Genomic DNA, 17,959 nt, shown 5'->3' on the forward strand with positions numbered 1-17,959 from the left:
AAGCCCCAAGCGAAAAATTTTTATTCTATATTTTCGAATTCTTTTTTCGCGCAAAATCACCCCCTTTCCGCTTGTACCACCAGTTACCAACCACCCTGTATATCACGAGGAGAGAGTAGCTCGAAGAAAAAATTCTTCTTCCATTTGAAATAAAAATTCTCGAGTAAAACATATTTCTGTTTCATTTCTTCACTTCTTATTATCCAATGTAAGAGCAGCATAACGTAATAAAAGTAGGCCAGAAGTACTATGAAGTTGTCTTCAGCGTCCATTTTTGATAATATCATAGGTATTTAAAAATATGTTCGTTAATAGAAAGTACATTTATTGGCCTTTGATAAATATATATCATAAACTTGTCAATAGTAATGGAAAATAACAAAATTTTAGAGTTTTAAACAAGTTGGAAATGTCCCTTTTACGACTAGGTAATTTTGTATGGGACATTGTACGGTATGAAGAACGCACATGAATGAAAATAATCTTATCAAGTATTACAATTATAATTCTAAACCTTGGTATTATAAAATAAAGCTTCTTAAATTATAAAGTAAAAATTGTTATAAAATTTGTGTCTTACAAACTAAGTTCAACGTAAGAACACCCTCGAGTTGTAAATATAAGTACGAATATACGAAATGTACAAAACATTTAAGTAATAAAATAAAAATAGTCCTATTCAAGACTCGTTATGTTATTTCATTCAAGACTATAAATAAACATATTATAAAATAATCCAAAAGCAAAGAAAATAATCAATCAAGTTTACCTCCTAAATGTTCACGTTTCAATCGAATATAGGCACTTTTAAAAACATAATATTTAGTATGTAACATTATATAAATAAAAATATATTTACAAAACGACACAGGAAACCAAAGAAAATTTTATTTTTACATCCGAGAAACATTAACCGCGGGCTACTATTTTGTTGCGAGTGCGACCGCAGTGAAATTTAAAATTTAAATCAAACTAGATACTAGTGTTGGCATAAAGAGAAAAATAATTTGTATACGTAATGAGTTTAGAATTTTAGCAATATGACTTATCTTCCAAACCAGCTGGCTGCTGAAGCGAGCAAAACTCCCATAGAAAGAAGACCAAAAAGAAAACACCGTACTGACCTCACTAAAGAAATAAAATAGTCAAACTCGAAGATGGTATCCCGCTGGGGTTAGCCATCCACATTAAGCCAGCCCAAAGTGCAGGAAATATCGGAGATTAAGAGATAAGCAATTTCTAAATTCTTCGTTTTATCACACTGTCGAAGGGTTAATAGCGGAATATGTAGTACACATACATCCCCCTCAAATTCCCCCATGTTCTTCCCAAAGTCACGTATCGTACTTTCCAAACGAGCGTCAATTTCCACGATGACGAACGAGTCATCAACACCCGCCTGCTTTTACGATCGGAAGCTTCGATAAAACGGTTCCAACGAGGCAGCGAACCTAAGAGAAGTCACGATGCCGAAACGTTGGTGTTTCGTGTCGAAACGGTCGGAAAATCGGGGGCCATCCGGTGGGCGGAAAGCGGCGGAAAACCGGCCGCCGATGACGAGTGAAAGTAAACCGGCGAAGCCCCTTTATAGGTGCTCTTCGTGGTAAGGAGCCGTTTCCATCGTAAAACGACGTAATCCAGCGGGAGTGTGGAAGATGAACGGCGTTAGATGGAGGCTGAAGATAGTCACACTCGAGGTAATCCTCGATGATACAACGTTTCGTCGAGAGAACGTTTCCCGCCCGTTTTCTTTTTCTCTCTTCTTCCTTTCTTTTCTTTCTTTTTTTATTCTTCAGTGTGACTGTGTAGGTAGGTGCGCGTGCTGCCAGTGCAGCACGCGTACACCATTTTCGACCGGTATGCACACTTATTAGAATTGCGGATAAGTAAAGTGCTTTGTGTTCAGAGGCCGGCAAAACGTCCGAGAGTAAACAATGGAAGCGGTTACGCAACTCTGATATACTCGCGCTCGAGTACGCGAGGAGAAGTATAGTAGTATCTCGGTGTCACGACGAACATTCTTCACTCGCGATTTCGCCCGTGACTCCTTTCGTCGTTGGTTTACCTCTTTGTATCTATGCACGAGATACGATACGACTCGATGGTATGTGAATAATTGTATATTTTATCTGGATTTTGAGTTATATTAAGTCGTTGCATAACGATATCTTATTATTAGGTTGTCCGAAAAGTTTCTTTCGTTTCATTAGGTGATGATGGATGAACAACAATTTCTGTTTTATATTGTTTTATTGAATTAGGTATGATACATTTCGTTATTATTATGTTCGTGCATAATTCAATAAACTAATATAAAACAAAAGACATCGTGCGTCTATTATTTCCTTATAAAACGAAAGAAACTTCTCGGACAACCTAATACGTAACAATGTTGTTCGAAAATTGAAATCTTCCTAACTTAATCTCATTTTCGTTCGAACCAGGGACTCTACATATTTTCTGTAAACGTAAATAAAAGATAAATAATCCTCTTCCAATTCCACTAAATATAACGCGCAATATCTCACTCTGAAGAACAGCGAAACATTGCCAACAATCTATTAATCATCCAACTTCTAATCATAGTAACATTTAACTATCTAGCTTTTAACCGTAAGGACATCGTTCATTTTCAACAGCGAAATCGTTTGTACGCGCACGATGACGAGATTACGAGTTTCAAAAATAAGAAGCGCGATGGTTCATTTACGTGAAAGACGCTGCATCAACGACGACGAAGAGCAGAAGAAAGAAGAGAAAATGGAGACCCGAGGTCGTAGAAACGAGCGTGCACAGGAGGATACATTAAAGCTAATGGGCCTTCTTTCGCGTAATCGACGATACCGCGGGTGGCCGCCGTGTTTCCCGCAGAGAGAACCTTTATGACTTCATCGAGACTAAGCCGGTCTCCATTGGGGAACGTGCACAGCTCATCATCGATAAGCATGCTCTAAGACGAGTCGTCTAATTCGGGAACCTGTCATGTCGTTCTTTAACGATTCGTATCAATTTACCTCTTGATTAAGCCAGCCTTCGTCCGTGCATCCTTAACCTTCCAGCAATTACGAGTCGTGTTTCGTTCGAATCTGGACAGCGTAAATCTCGGAAATTACAATGGAGACTGGACGAGCAACGCCTTCGAGACGAATTTATTGGAGGATAGCGTCTCGCGATCCGCAATTTCGCGAATTACAGACCTTCACGGGTCACGTCCACCAGATAAGATCAAGTTCTTTTTCCTTAGGTTGGCGCATAAAAGATGTTTTTTCAAGTCGCACACTGCATTTAATCGAAGTAATTTTCACGTTAGTCGTTTAATCGATTAACAATTTCTATTTTAAACGATGATACTTATCCTAGACTTGTCAGAAATTCACGATAGACGACACTTTTTCAAATCCATCAAATATCATACAATGTACAAAATGTAAATTGTTCAGTCAAGAAGAAAGTGGTGAGACGCGTGCAATTGTGTATCGATGAATATCTTTGAAATCGCTTATCAAATAAATATATAACTATTCTAATATGTATCGGAGATGTAGGAACATTGGGCCACTCTTTTGGAATTTTGGGAATATCCCCAATACTAGAAGTAGTTGTGTGATATCATTTGATTATGTTTGCCCGAGATTTGTGACGTGGGCTCGGGCTCGAGGTGACACAACTGGTTGCCGAACGTAGTCACGGTCATGGGATGAACGTTTTTACCTAACAGAAGAAGTATCAATATCGAGGGACACACGCTGTATTAACAAACAAGCCCCGGGCAGGAGCAATGTCGACTCTACGCGGGTCTGCCTAGTAACGGTGTCTGGAATTTTGTTGATATCCCCGGTCAATATGCAATTGACAAATGTGATCGTATCAGTCTTTTATTCTTGTGATCACCTTGGAGAGTTTTCACATAACGTCTTGTCAGTCTGTCAGAAAGATACCGAACGTCACAGCTAACGTCATTTTGTGTTTCAAAATATATTCTATTGTACAAAGAGTTTTCCCCGTTGACCGTGGATTCGTTAATGAACCGAAGAACATTGTCTTTAACATCTAGAGTGTCTAATCACCACGTTTAATTGTCAAACTCTGTTAAATCAATATTTGTACATATCATTGTAAATATAATCTTCATTGAACAACAACGATGGCTTGTCCTAATGAAGATACGTTACACGCCCCTAAGTTTAACGTCAACCCGACATATGAATTCTAAATGTAAATGTAGCGTTCCTATACCATTATTTCGGCTATTAAGATCCAAAATTCTCAACAACTGGTAATAGATTAATAAATTTTATTAGCGGATTCACATGTTATAGATTGTAGGCGATAGACTGCGGTTGATTTTGTATTAATGAGAATTCTGAAGGTGAAAAAATACACGGAACGCGCTCATAAAAATATATAAAATTCTACTTCTTTGGTTGTATGTATATATAAGAAAACAAAATTCCATCTTTCATTTTTCGATTTATAATTCACGCTCGAATTTAAATTCCATCTCACGTTTCTCTACACCATTGCTGGTAATTTTGCAGCAAGTCTTGCGAATGCTAATTGCAATGATTACCGCGATGCGGCATTTCCATTAAATATCCCAACATCAAATCACTCGAATATCACAAAATGTCATAATTAATGACATACACGGAAACCTCTGAAAGAACAACAGCGCTATCAAATTTGAAACGAATCGAATATCCAACACGATCCTTTCAAATATGTATGTATATCGAATTATGTACAAATTCTGCATCGACCAAACACAAACGAGTCTTTTATTCTTGTGATCACCTTGCAGAGTTCTCACACAACGTCTTGTCAGTCTGTCAGAAAGATACCGTGTGTCACAGCTAACGTCACTTAGAGTTTCAAAACATATTCAATTGCACAAAGAGTTTTCCCGTTGACCGTAGATTCGTTTGAACCTCAGAACATTGTCTTTCACATTAAGAGTATCCATTAAATTACCATTAAATTACTGTTAAATCAACACTTGTACATATAATTGTAAATATAAACTCCATTGAACAACAACGATGGCTTGTCCTAACGAAGATACGCAACGCGCCCCTAAGACTAACGCCAACCCGACAAACCCGACATATATATTACTATCCTTCGTGTATCAAACGGTTTATAACTAAATAAATGGAATTTATAGAGAAAGGAGACTCGAGAGCTATAGAGAGCTATAGAGAGCTATGGAGACGCGGATAATACCGATCGAGAGAGAAGTGAAGAGAAAGGAAATGAGTGGACGTGTCGAACGCAGTAGTGTCTCGGTGTCGGGAGTGCCGTACGAGTTTCCGACACCGTTTTAATTGCGTCCACTCTAACGGTAGCTGTTCGCCATAGCATCGCGTCGCGAATGCCGGATCGTCGAGAAAGCTGTGCACCAGCGACGACGCCGATGGATCGATCGATCAAACGCTTCCTAGCTACGTCCACCGCCACTCGGAAAAGTAGCAATAATAACGGATATCTGCGTGTGGTAACGGTCCTCGAGGGTGAAAGCGTTCTCTTTCTTATTGGAGATTCCTAGTTTCAGGATTTAGGTATTTAATTTAATCGAATGAAAGAGAATCGTGCAATAGCATAGTTAGAAGTTTTTGTTTGGATATGCAAAAACTGCTATCCTTTTACAGTTGGGAAATGTGGTAAGTAAACTGATGGTAAAATGTTTCATAGTATTTGGAAATCACTTACGTTGAACTCGAGTAGTATTAGGTCTGTATCTCCTGTGTTCCCGATCCCAGGTCTCCGGATGCCTTTTCCAGTCCTCATCCCCAACCACTCCAGTTCCTCCACCTCCAGGTATTCCTTGTAGACCCTGAAGGGTCTGAAGAGCTTGAAGATTCGGGCTCAAGGGTCTTCCTTTTAGCGATGGTATTGGCACATACGCTGCTCCTTCTCCAACGTACACAACCTTCGTTCGAAAGGAACAAAATTAACTCGATTAACAAAGCTAAATTGAATTAAACCATTCGAAATCCATTTCCAACTAATAGACAGTCCAGTTACAGATTGCTCAATCTTTCCTTATATTTTTGAATTTCTAATAATTTTAAATTTCAGATGGTACTTTCCACAATACGTTTATTTTTTTATTTTAACTAGATTGCGAATGTTTATGCATTTATGAAAAATTTAAATATACAGAAATATGTAAAATATATATATAATATGCAGAGGTATCTATAATATGAGTAATACATAATATAATTGAAATAATCCAGCTCTAAAAATTCTGTTCTTTTAGGCAGATATATTCGCAAAATTATGAATTTGCGTAAATATTCACAATCTATTAATAACAGAAGCACAATTTTTGTCACATGACGAACACCGTCGTCAAAAATCAATTTCAAATATCTTAACGTCATCACCGAAACTTACAAATTAATGAATAATGAATAAACGATGGTATACGAGGAATAACAAAATTGCCAAACCACACTATGGGAATCGCACAACAAACAGCAAAATAGACCCACACCATTCATAACAGAGATTTAATGCCTCTTTTACCGTTGATCCAGGTGCAATTTCCCACGTGGAAACGAGTGGTTACAAAGGAAAAGGGAAAACGACGAGATGAGAAGGAAAAGAACTGTACGATGGACGCGTGACTAACGCTTGGCAAGCTCGTTCCTCACGTGTTGTGTGAACGCCTTGAAACATCGGGTTCTTGTTCTTGTACGATTGCAATGCACGCGCGTCAGGATAATACTTGGTTTCGCTTGTCGCGTAACCCGTGACTTCCATTTGTTCCACCATCTCCAGCAATCTTCCTTCTCCTCTTCCTCGTTTTCTGTATCACTTGGTGCACGTGTCTTATGGATCTAGCAGCGTGCACCAAAGTTAGCCGATAAATGTTTCAAGAGAAAAGTCGTGTTTATGTCAAAGATGGTTATTGCAGTTCGTAGTACGATGCTAATACTCGCTACTTTGCAACAAAGTTCTTAAACCAATGTTATACAACTTTCCTCAAATTGTGAATTTCTTTCGTAATAGCCAAATAATCTGCCACCTCCTCTCTTTTATATGGTTTAGATAGAGCTGCGTTTCATAAGGATAAGACTATCATAAATTTCCAATTCATATAACACGAGAAAATCTAACTATAAGTCTACAAAATTGAACAGTTATGAAAGTTCACTTAAGGAACTTATCGTGTTTTTAGTTTAATTTTCGTATAATAAAATATTCTGCTATTTTAGCGGCATAATTATGAAACAAGAATATAAATTCTTCCTCTTTAGCGAATACAATCAAACTTGATTTCAAACACCTTATCATTCAATATATAAAATACATTCTTATATATATTAAGTTAATATACAAAAATTAAAAGTTTTTAGGTGATTTTATGGTTATGAGACGCAGTGCAATGTATTTCCTTTCTAAAAATCTTGAAAAATAATTATAACGATCTTTAAAAACCAATCCTCAAAAAATACTTTGCGATTCAGAGATTGGTAACCTGAATTATAAGGAATCGTGTAAACGAAGTCTATCTGTGTCTGAATATCAGTTTTGTTTCTGATCTTCAGTTTTACGAGACTGTTTCGCCTTGCAAACGCGGCACGCAGAATCCAGAGGGGAGAAAGAACAATAAGAAGAGAAGCAGATTGCAACATGCACCGTAAACGAAAAAGAGCATAATTCTTGTGGAATAAGTCGTCTTACGGGACCTCTGGAATCTGTTGCAATTATCGAAACCATAATAGAAAGCCATTTTCACAGGACTTTTCAAAAAAGCCTCTCCCTTCCTTCCTCATCAACCTTTCAAACCCTACGCAAACTTTCGAGACTTTCCAACCTATCGAGATGTTCAAGATTTCTAAAACGATCAAGTTTCTTAAGAGTTTTAAATTTCGCATCGTGTTTGAAGCGATTGGAAATTTTTACTATAATGCAAATTCAATGCGAATTCATCACTAGTATTCTCTCTGAGCCGGATCAGCTAGGAGGCGGCACGTGGTTGGTGGTAAACGCCAGGCTACGCAAAAAGTACTGCAAATAGCCTCCATATGTCGGTACCAGTGGAAACAATCGTGTCGTTACACGCTCTTCTTCGCCGATCTCTCGCCTCTTTTTACCTCGTTTCTTCGTCTGCTACCAGCTCCAACAACGAGCTGAGATTCTTTCTCGGATTCCAGTTCGTGCGTTCTCCACCCGAATCAACTCTCCGCGCGAGCAACTTACACGCAGTATTCTCGTCATTTTCCTTTTCGTTCTCCTATTTGTACTCTTTCTTGGGAGATTATAGCTTTTCATGGATTCCACTTTTCTGACATTTCTGAAACTTCTTCTGGAACTTGAGCGGCGTTTATGGGCCACTAGAATGGTTAACAGCATCGCTCCTTCGTGGTATCTTCTGTCTCTTCGCTTTATGGGAGCCGGAGGATACTTCGAAACGTCTTTAGAGGTATCGTTTTGAGAAACGCTCGCGAGGTAGAACGTGCAACGTGTTTGGCAACAGGCTTAGGTTAAAGTGCTCGGTTTCCACGGAAATGGATCGTTTAGATCTTCCTTTTCGGCTTTTAGGAATATCCAGGAAGCGCGCCTTTTCACTGCGGATGATCTCTTGTTCTTGTAAGAAATAGAATTTTGAGAGCTAAATAGCCTTTCACAAATTGTGATTTTGAAACGTCAGTGCTTGTGCTTAAAATATAGCTCATCCTAAGGATCAAAACTTTATTGAATTATCTCAATAAACTTTCTATCCTTTTCATTGTTAAATACAATTTTGAATCTTCAATCGTAGCAAATTTATCTAAATATCTATCATAATAAATTCAAAATAAATTCAATAAATTCAAATAAATAAATAGATGAGAATATTAGAAATATTTCTTCTGGAACTGGATATCTTGTGAAAAATATAAAATTGTAAGACTCGTATCATTTTGAAAATTGTAACTTTCCTGTTTTCTATGCTCCATGTCTATTTAAAATCGAAAGATCTATTTTCTCGAAATATCTTCCATTGTCTCTATAATTAAATATATTAATTCGCTACGTTCAATATAATATAAATATATTCTAAATCCTCTACATATTATAAGCTCGATATAACAAGAATACTTGGAATGCTTCTCCTAATAGACGATGGTTTTTTACCTTATGAGAAAAGTAAGAATTTGAGACTTAAAATTCCTTTTTAACAATATTGATTTTCTACATAATTTTTTATGTTTGATACTTAAGATCAAATCTGCATAGATATTTTATCTTCTTGAGATAGCTTCAGTCGTCTTCTTCGTTAGATATCATTGTGGATCGACTACGTGTCATAGTAAACTCGAAGTGACATCCATGGATAGCGTATTTTAAGACAAGATCTTTCTGCGGGCTGTTGTCGATGGTCTCTCGAGTCTCATCATGACACGAGCACTCATGCGATGATTAACGGTCGCGTGGTTAGAGCGACGAAACTCATTAGTCGAGCTATGATCGGTCAGATGAGAGCTAGGTGAACGTACCTATCGTATCTCGGAGATTGTCCCTGACCTACACCTGTTCATCAACCAAACCTGATTATCTTATCGTTTAATGTTTCTTGCGAATTCCATGTGATCCGTAATTCCCGGTTTTAGCCAGAAGAATTCTCTTGTGGTTGTACTAAATTACAGAAAATACGTTCATCGGTGCTTTTTATAGTTTCTTCTGTTGTGATTTGTTTCGTTGATGCACAGGTATTTCGTTCACTGGATACTACAAGTAGGAAAGAATGTTGTTGATTATCGTTCGAAAAAACTGTCCAAGTTCGCAATGTGTAGATTCTTAGAAAATAATGATTTATCACTTCACAAAATGGAAAATAACCAGCCGTTTCTATAGAACCGCATGATCAGGGGGATTAACCTTCGGCGTACTAGTCAAACACGTGTCAATCGCTTATCTTCTCTCCTAGCGTACAAATAATCGATGCGGAAAATATATCGTCGCTCTGCTAAAAGAATGATATAAACAGTAAATTTAAACTTTTTAGGAAATCGGTTTAAAGCAGCAGATTATTAAAACAGAGAACATTTTTCAATCTTCTTCCCTTCGCAGTTGAGTTAATTTTTAACGTTAAGCAAAATCTTTAAATTTTGTACGTCTCTAGTAAAAATTCCAAAGGATTATAATAGTTTTTTGTGTCAAATAATATAATTTTATTAGATAAGATGATGGTATCACCGTGCTAAAATATAGGGAAATTTGCAAATACACAAAATTAACTCTTCTAGTAAACCAAAGAATTTCTTTTTATTTGAATAAAAAAATTCTTAAGTTTCCTTATACAAGAACTACCAATGTTCTTAAAAAAACGGAGGTAAATTATGCTATAGACATCACCGGCGCAATTCAGGTGAAAATGATTCGATGAAGATGAAGAATTTGCAACGTGAATATGCATCATGGAACTGACGCTTCGTCGAATCAACTTCGACTTCGTAAAAATACTCACAGCATCGTGATCGCTGGCCTCATGCGTTAACGCTTCCCTGGTTTCATTGTGAAGCGAGTCGTCATCCTCGGGACCAGATCCACTTCCGGCCCAATAATCCTCGGTTGTCTCGTCCAACACCGAGTCTTCCGCGTTTCCATCGCCCTCTCCGTGCTCGTGATTCGTTGCCTTCAAAATTTACCTTTAACTTTAGTCTTCATAAAAGATTAAAATTTCAAATAGTCATTTTTGTGCTGATCTACCTGACATCGAAGCGTTGCCACTGTTAAAAGCCACACGATTGCGTATCTGGAACAAAAAGAAGACAACGTTTTTATTAGTTTAATAATATATTTTCAAAATTTTAGAATTTTGCGCTCAAAATAATTATTTTCTCTTGTCTGAAAACAACTATTTTCTCTACCTGAAGAAGAAGATATTTCCAAAATGCTATAATTCTATAATATTTTAAATAACTATTTTAATTATTGTTTACACAATATTGAAGGCAATATAGATTAATGTACTACACATATTCCAATGTAAAGACATACAAATCAATTAAAGGCAAAATTAGAATTATGTACTCGGATACTTAGCAGTGCAATTCTCGTAGGCACCTTTTATTTATTCGATGACATAAGCAAATTAATAGTCTACAAGTTCTAATGCATTCTAATGACCAGTTTAGACGCATTCTAATAACTACTTTAAATGCTATGAATATATTTGAATAGGTATGCTAATTTCAAATACTGTCGCAAAGTTCTTTGGTTTCATTAACTTTTCTATTTCTTTTTACAGAAAGCTTTCTGCAGAAACAACAACAATATTTTTATGTACTTGATTAGTTTAGCCATTAGTTTAGCAGTGTTAAAGACAAGGTAAATTTAAATTATATTTCAATTGCCATATAGAATATAGCAACGCTTCTTCGATATTTGAGTTTTCATTTGCATTTGAAATTATAATGGCATTAATAATTGCTACTTATAAGTGCCAATAATATTGTCGCTTTAGCATATTGTTATTTGCGTCGCCCCGCTAATTCTTTTATCGTCGAGTTCAAATTTTCTATTGTTCGTTCATCTTCCAAAGCGAAACATCTACAAAAATCATTTAGCAATTGTCCTTCTGAAAAAATTATAGCTAGATAACAAAAATAACATGTGAGGGAAACAAAGAAGATTTAAGAAATCTGTAATGTTTAACAAATATGAAGAAACCAGACATTTTGGACAGAAATAAACTTTCCAAACTTGTTGGTTTCTCTCGGTAGAGACAAAAATAACAAATTTTTCCACATTGAGTCAGAATTTGATCTACAAGATTTTGATTACCCTACAGATTTCCAGTCCACACACGTTTCTAGTCTAGACAGCGTTCCCTATGCCAAAGAAGCCCCAGGTTCCCTGTGATTATCCAAGGTAAGCGAAGCAGCCTGAGAACGTGAAGCGGACTCGGAACGTGCACGTTTGTTCACGCGGTAACAGGCCGCGGACCGACGCGAATTCGCGATAATAACGAAAGACAACGGACGGATAGGATCGCGGGAAACCATAATCGGATCATTGCCAAGCGTGACTTGGCCTAATCGGCCCGCAGGATCGAGGGAATCCTCGTCGATGCGTCAGCAAACGCGTGTCTCGCATACGGAACGCGTTTCACCACTTTTTGACTCGTGACACTCGCCAAGTTCCTGCAAGCTTCCATAATGTTCCCAGAACGAGAGTAGAAGAAATAGAATGATCAATGAGTCGTGTTCACGAGAGAGTAGCGCAATGAACTTGACAATACTCGATCTTGTAAGAAATGGAAAGACGTTAACCCGTTAGGATTCGTGTCACTTTTGTTCTCATAGAGCGAACCGATGAATTCGTTCCTCCCCTTTTGTTTTATCACTTCCTCCTTCTCCGGGCTACGTTTTTCGCCATCTACCTCTTCTACGTGGCTGGTTGCACTTCATCGACTTCCTTTCTACGACGCCGATGTAACGGGTCTCTTTCTTTCACATCGATCACACTCGAGTCTAACCCTGTGTGGTTTGTTGGTTTTCCTTTGATATATTCAGGACATATTGTGATCTAAAAATCATAGTTCGCTTATTTTTTTCATAAAGCATTGTTGTATTCTTATTATTATAGAAAAGCTTGAACTTTCGAATTAATAAAATATATCATGAAATGAAATTGTAATTTGATTAACTGTCAAATTAAACGGATAATTCTTTTAATATACGCTTAAAACTTCGACTTACGCCACTCTAATTTTCAGTCTTCGATATATGATGTATGTACAACCCTGTTCAAAAATCTTCACATAGCCGCTACGTATAATAAAACAATTGAACGGCTGTGTTCGTAGATCGAATACAGAAAAATAAAACAATCATTCAGCTCTTAAGCTATGGAGTGCAAAAGGAAAAGATTGTTCTGTATATTAGCAGTCCACGTGAACGAAGTGGCGGTCAAAAGCTAGTAGACACTATCTATTAATAGAATCATCTAGGTTAGATAGAAAAGAATTTAAGATTGAATTTAGGTTGGCAGAAAATTCGAGGAATTATATGTTCGTATAAAATGGAGACATACCTCTGACTAACAAAAATTCCAATTTATTTGGGTCGGTTGGAAAATATGTTTCCGGAGTGTTGGTTTTCCTATTGGTTTGCTCTAGACATTATTTCCCAATAAACACGCGTTCACGATGATTACTATGATATAGGTGGTAATGAGGCGGTCGGAACCGATGTAATTTCTGTTATCGAGATAAACGCGTGTACACGTTAACTCTTGGTAACGGCAGGGATGAGGTTCCTTTCTGGGCTGTTAATTGCAACGCTGCAGCTTCTCGCGGAAATCGACAACTTCCCACGAGCGAAAGATCTCGATTAAAAACGGGGCACGTGAAATCAATCTTGCGAATTGTTTCTGTGATAAGCTGAATGATTATTTCAATTAACCGGTCAGCTGTTTCTGACGAGTATACTCGTCATGAAGAAATGGCAATATTTTGTGTTATCACGAGCCCTGTCAGTAATAAAATTAAAAAATAAAAGTCATTTTACAATATAACAAGTTAATTTTATATTATAACAGCCACACGCTTACCTTTTGCGACACATTTCAGGCACACACTTTTCAAAGAAATCGCAACGGCTGATTAATTAGATGCTACTTTACGTGATATTAGGTTGTCCGGAAAGTTCTTTTCGTTGTTTAAATAGGAGGTAAATATAAAATGTATTTCCTTCTGTGTACCTTTCTTAAATAATGTATGATCCTTTCTCTCCTAGCATCTTTTGCCATCTCTCCGGGAGCCTCATAGTGCCATTTTTCCAAAATTCTATTGACTTGCTTTTAAAATATTCTTCGAGGCCGTTTTCTACTTCGTTTACTGATTTGAATTTTCTATTGCGAAGAAAATTCTTTAGAGAGAGGAACAAATAATAGTTCGATGGTGCAAGGTCTGGAGAATATGGAGGATGTGATGAAACATCCCAACCAAACTCTAGAAGTTTCGTTCGCAACGCTAAAGAAACGTGCGGCCTCACGTTATCGCGGTGGAACATGACGCCACGTCTGTTCACCACTTCAGGACGTTTTGTGATAATGGCTTCCTTAAGTTTTTCGAGTTGGGTGCAATATTTTTCACTGTTGATCGTTTGCCCTTCCGGAAATAATTCGTAGTAGAGGATACCCTTCAAGTTCCACCAAATTGAAAGCAGCACCTTCTTCGGGTGAAGTCCAGGTCTTGCTACCGTTGGAGGACACTTGTCGTGTCGTAGAGAATCTAACTTTCATCCCCAGTAATTAACTTTTTAAAAAATGGCTCTCTTTTGTTGCGTTGAATTAGCAAATCTCATGTCGAGATTCGATTCAGGAGATTGCTCTCCACCAGTTGATGGGGGACCCACACTTCGTAGCGATTAACGCACTCAAGCTTTGACAAATGCTCATGAATCGTTGTCCACGGATTGTTTAAAGCATCTGCTATCTTACGAACACTAGACCTTGGGTTTTCATCGAGGTAGGCCTTGATGAGGTCAGTATCAGTGGTGGATGGACGTCCGCTGCGATCTTCGTCTTTCAGATTAAAATTTCTTGCTCTGAATCTCCTAAATCAATTCAGGGCTGTTTGAACAGTTATAGACCGATCACCATAAACGTCACAGATCTCCTTTGCAGTGTTTTTAGGCGCACTGTTTTTTTTAAAGCAGTGAAACATAACGAAAATGCATCTTTTGGTCTTCCATCTTTCACCACGAAAAAAACACTTCATACACTTTCCACTGACGCCGAGAACTGTTCTCTTGCCTCACCAGAGGATAACTAGTCACCCCACGATTGACGGTAGAGTGATTTGGTGGTTTGTTTACTTAAGCAGAACGAGATAAGGCCCCGAACGGCGAACGCACAAAAACTTTCCGGGCGACCTAATAGTAATTACGTGTTCAATCCTGATCCGTTTGTTTACTCTTGGGCTTGTTCCTTTATGCTCTCCACTTGTTTGTTTACATTCGTGCCTTGTCTATTTACATTTCAGATTTTTTATTTCCAATTAGCTTGTTTACGCGATATTCTTAGAACTTTTTATAATTTCGTAGCGGCACATGAGTCGGAGAACAATGTTGTTGTTTTGCCTTGGGACATTGACACCGTCTGGCCATATCAAACGTAGCCGCAAATAAACTCCAGGCAAAACAATGTCGCCGCTACGTGCAACCGTCAATAGAAGTTGAATTTAAGCTTTTCGGCACTCGCCCGACCAATATAAATAACCGAACACGATCGTTAAGAGAATCAGTCTTTGGACGAGACAGTAGCGAATCAGTTAGTCAATCAGTCTCGAGCATTCTCATATCAGCAATCAGTACGCAGTCTTTAGAGCGAATCAATCAGTAATCAGTCTGTGGCGGCACTCGACCACGGAACTTTCCAACGGCTTCGCGACACAAAACGCTATATCTTCAAAGCGTAAAGCCGACATGCCTAATGTACCATCGATATCCCTACGGTTCTTTCGCCGAATATTCGGAAGAATGCATACGCGGCAACTATTGCGGACATCTAATTAACGCGTGCGTAGTGAGGATATCGAGGGGCAACAAAGAAAAGAATCCGTTTGGTTTCGAACAAAAGATTCATTCTGCGAAGATTCAGCTGCGAAAGGTTCAGCGTCATAGCGAAGCAAACACAAGCCGAGATACGTGATTATTAACTCTTGATAGTTGATTGTTGATCGTAAATTGTTGACTGTTAATTGTCAATAATTTAATAAACCTCTTTTGTTGAACATCAAAAGTATTTCTTGTGGACACCTTCATCAACAACCACTTCAAGTCTTTAGCGAATCAGTTATCAGTTAGTATCGAGTATTCTTATAGCGACCAGTATCGAGCGACCTACGGTTAACTTTGTATTCTGTATTATGTATTTATAAATATTTTAAAATACATCTGACGGCACAAATATCAACTCGTCTCATCACTATAAAAACCAACTCGTTTAATCGTCCTCCACAATTTTAATTTAAATAACTGCTACTATCACGTTTGAGTGTACTATCTCTCAAAAAATCAAACATAATCTGAGTGACCATCAAGGTATCACACAATACAGCCCCTTCACATCCAAAGCTGGTCCAAAGAAACATAGCGTTTACGAATCAGGAAGCAATTAAGACCAATATATTGTAGCTTAAAGGACGACATAGAACGTAAGCAACGCGGATCTCACGGATCAGGATCGACAGAACGCCGGAAGGGAAGGCGGCAAAAGCCGTGACCAGCTCTTGTTAAGGCATTTCGTATGGTTTTCTTGTTTGCGTTATGCGAACGAATCATCCTGTTCGCTATGCGTAATTATTATTTGCTTGCTGGCGGCGCAGCTAAACGGAGCGGAAGGTGTTAGGTATGGGATGACCGCCTCGAGAGACTAATTGTAAGTAAGGTGTCGTCCATAATTTGGACATCCAGCGTGCATCGATCAAAATTTTGAATTTTTTGTTGTATATTTGTTATATATCTTGTTATGTGTTATTATAAATTTTCAACGTCACGACTGAAGAACATTTTTCTTTATTGTTATTTCTTCACTTCTTCTTATAACTTATATCAAATATTCTGCTAAATTTAAACCAAGAAGAAATTTCTGAAAAGAATTTTTTGTTGTATATTTGTTATATATCTTGTTATGTGTTATTATAAATTTCCAACGTTACGGCTGAAGAACATTTTTCTTTATTGTCGATTCTTCACTTCTTCTTATAACTTGGATCAAATATTCTGCTAAATTTAAACCGAGAAGAAATTTCTGAAAAGAATTTTTTGTTGTATATTTGTTATATATCTTGTTATGTGTTATTATAAATTTTCAACGTTACGGCTGAAGAACATCTTTCTTTATTGTCGATTCTTCACTTCTTCTTATAACTTGGATCAAATATTCTGCTAAATTTAAACCGAGAAGAAATTTCTGAAAAGAATTTTTTGTTGTATATTTGTTATATATCTTGTTATGTGTTATTATAAATTTCCAACGTTACGGCTGAAGAACATCTTTCTTTATTGTCGATTCTTCACTTCTTCTTATAACTTAGATCAAATATTCTGTTAAATTTAAACCGAGAAGAAATTTCTGAAAAGAATTTTTTGTTGTATATTTGTTATATATCTTATTATGTGTTATTATAAATTTTCAACGTTACGACTGAAGAACATCTTTCTTTATTGTTGATTCTTCACTTCTTCTTATAACTTATATCAAATATTCTGCTAAATTTAAACCAAGAAGAAATTTCTGAAAAGAATTTTTTGTTGTATATTTGTTATATATCTTGTTATGTGTTATTATAAATTTTCAACGTTACAGCTGAAGAACATTTTTCTTTATTGTTATTTCTTCACTTCTTCTTATAACTTATATCAAATATTCTGCTAAATTTAAACCAAGAAGAAATTTCTGAAAAGAATTTTTTGTTGTATATTTGTTATATATCTTGTTATGTGTTATTATAAATTTTCAACGTTACGGCTGAAGAACATCTTTCTTTATTGTCGATTCTTCACTTCTTCTTATAACTTGGATCAAATATTCTGCTAAATTTAAACCGAGAAGAAATTTCTGAAAAGAATTTTTTGTTGTATATTTGTTATATATCTTGTTATGTGTTATTATAAATTTCCAACGTTACGGCTGAAGAACATCTTTCTTTATTGTCGATTCTTCACTTCTTCTTATAACTTAGATCAAATATTCTGTTAAATTTAAACCGAGAAGAAATTTCTGAAAAGAATTTTTTGTTGTATATTTGTTATATATCTTATTATGTGTTATTATAAATTTTCAACGTTACGACTGAAGAACATCTTTCTTTATTGTTGATTCTTCACTTCTTCTTATAACTTATATCAAATATTCTGCTAAATTTAAACCAAGAAGAAATTTCTGAAAAGAATTTTTTGTTGTATATTTGTTATATATCTTGTTATGTGTTATTATAAATTTTCAACGTTAC

At 36.7% G+C, this 17,959-nt stretch overlaps 1 protein-coding gene across 1 annotated transcript in view; it reads right to left on the reverse strand.

Moving 5' to 3' along the window:
- Nucleotides 1-17,959, reverse strand: part of LOC126869803 (uncharacterized) — a 93,654-nt gene that overhangs the window by 8,385 nt on the left and 67,310 nt on the right. The window contains exons 2-4 of the mRNA XM_050626813.1: nucleotides 10,705-10,750; nucleotides 10,463-10,630; nucleotides 5,710-5,929 (exon numbers count right to left, since the gene is read on the reverse strand). Coding sequence (XP_050482770.1) covers nucleotides 5,710-5,929; nucleotides 10,463-10,630; nucleotides 10,705-10,750 — 434 coding nt within the window. The remainder of the gene's footprint in view (nucleotides 1-5,709; nucleotides 5,930-10,462; nucleotides 10,631-10,704; nucleotides 10,751-17,959) is intronic.

The sequence above is a fragment of the Bombus huntii genome, chromosome 9, assembly GCF_024542735.1.
Source record: "Bombus huntii isolate Logan2020A chromosome 9, iyBomHunt1.1, whole genome shotgun sequence".
In the NCBI taxonomy this organism is placed as follows: domain Eukaryota; kingdom Metazoa; phylum Arthropoda; class Insecta; order Hymenoptera; family Apidae; genus Bombus; species Bombus huntii.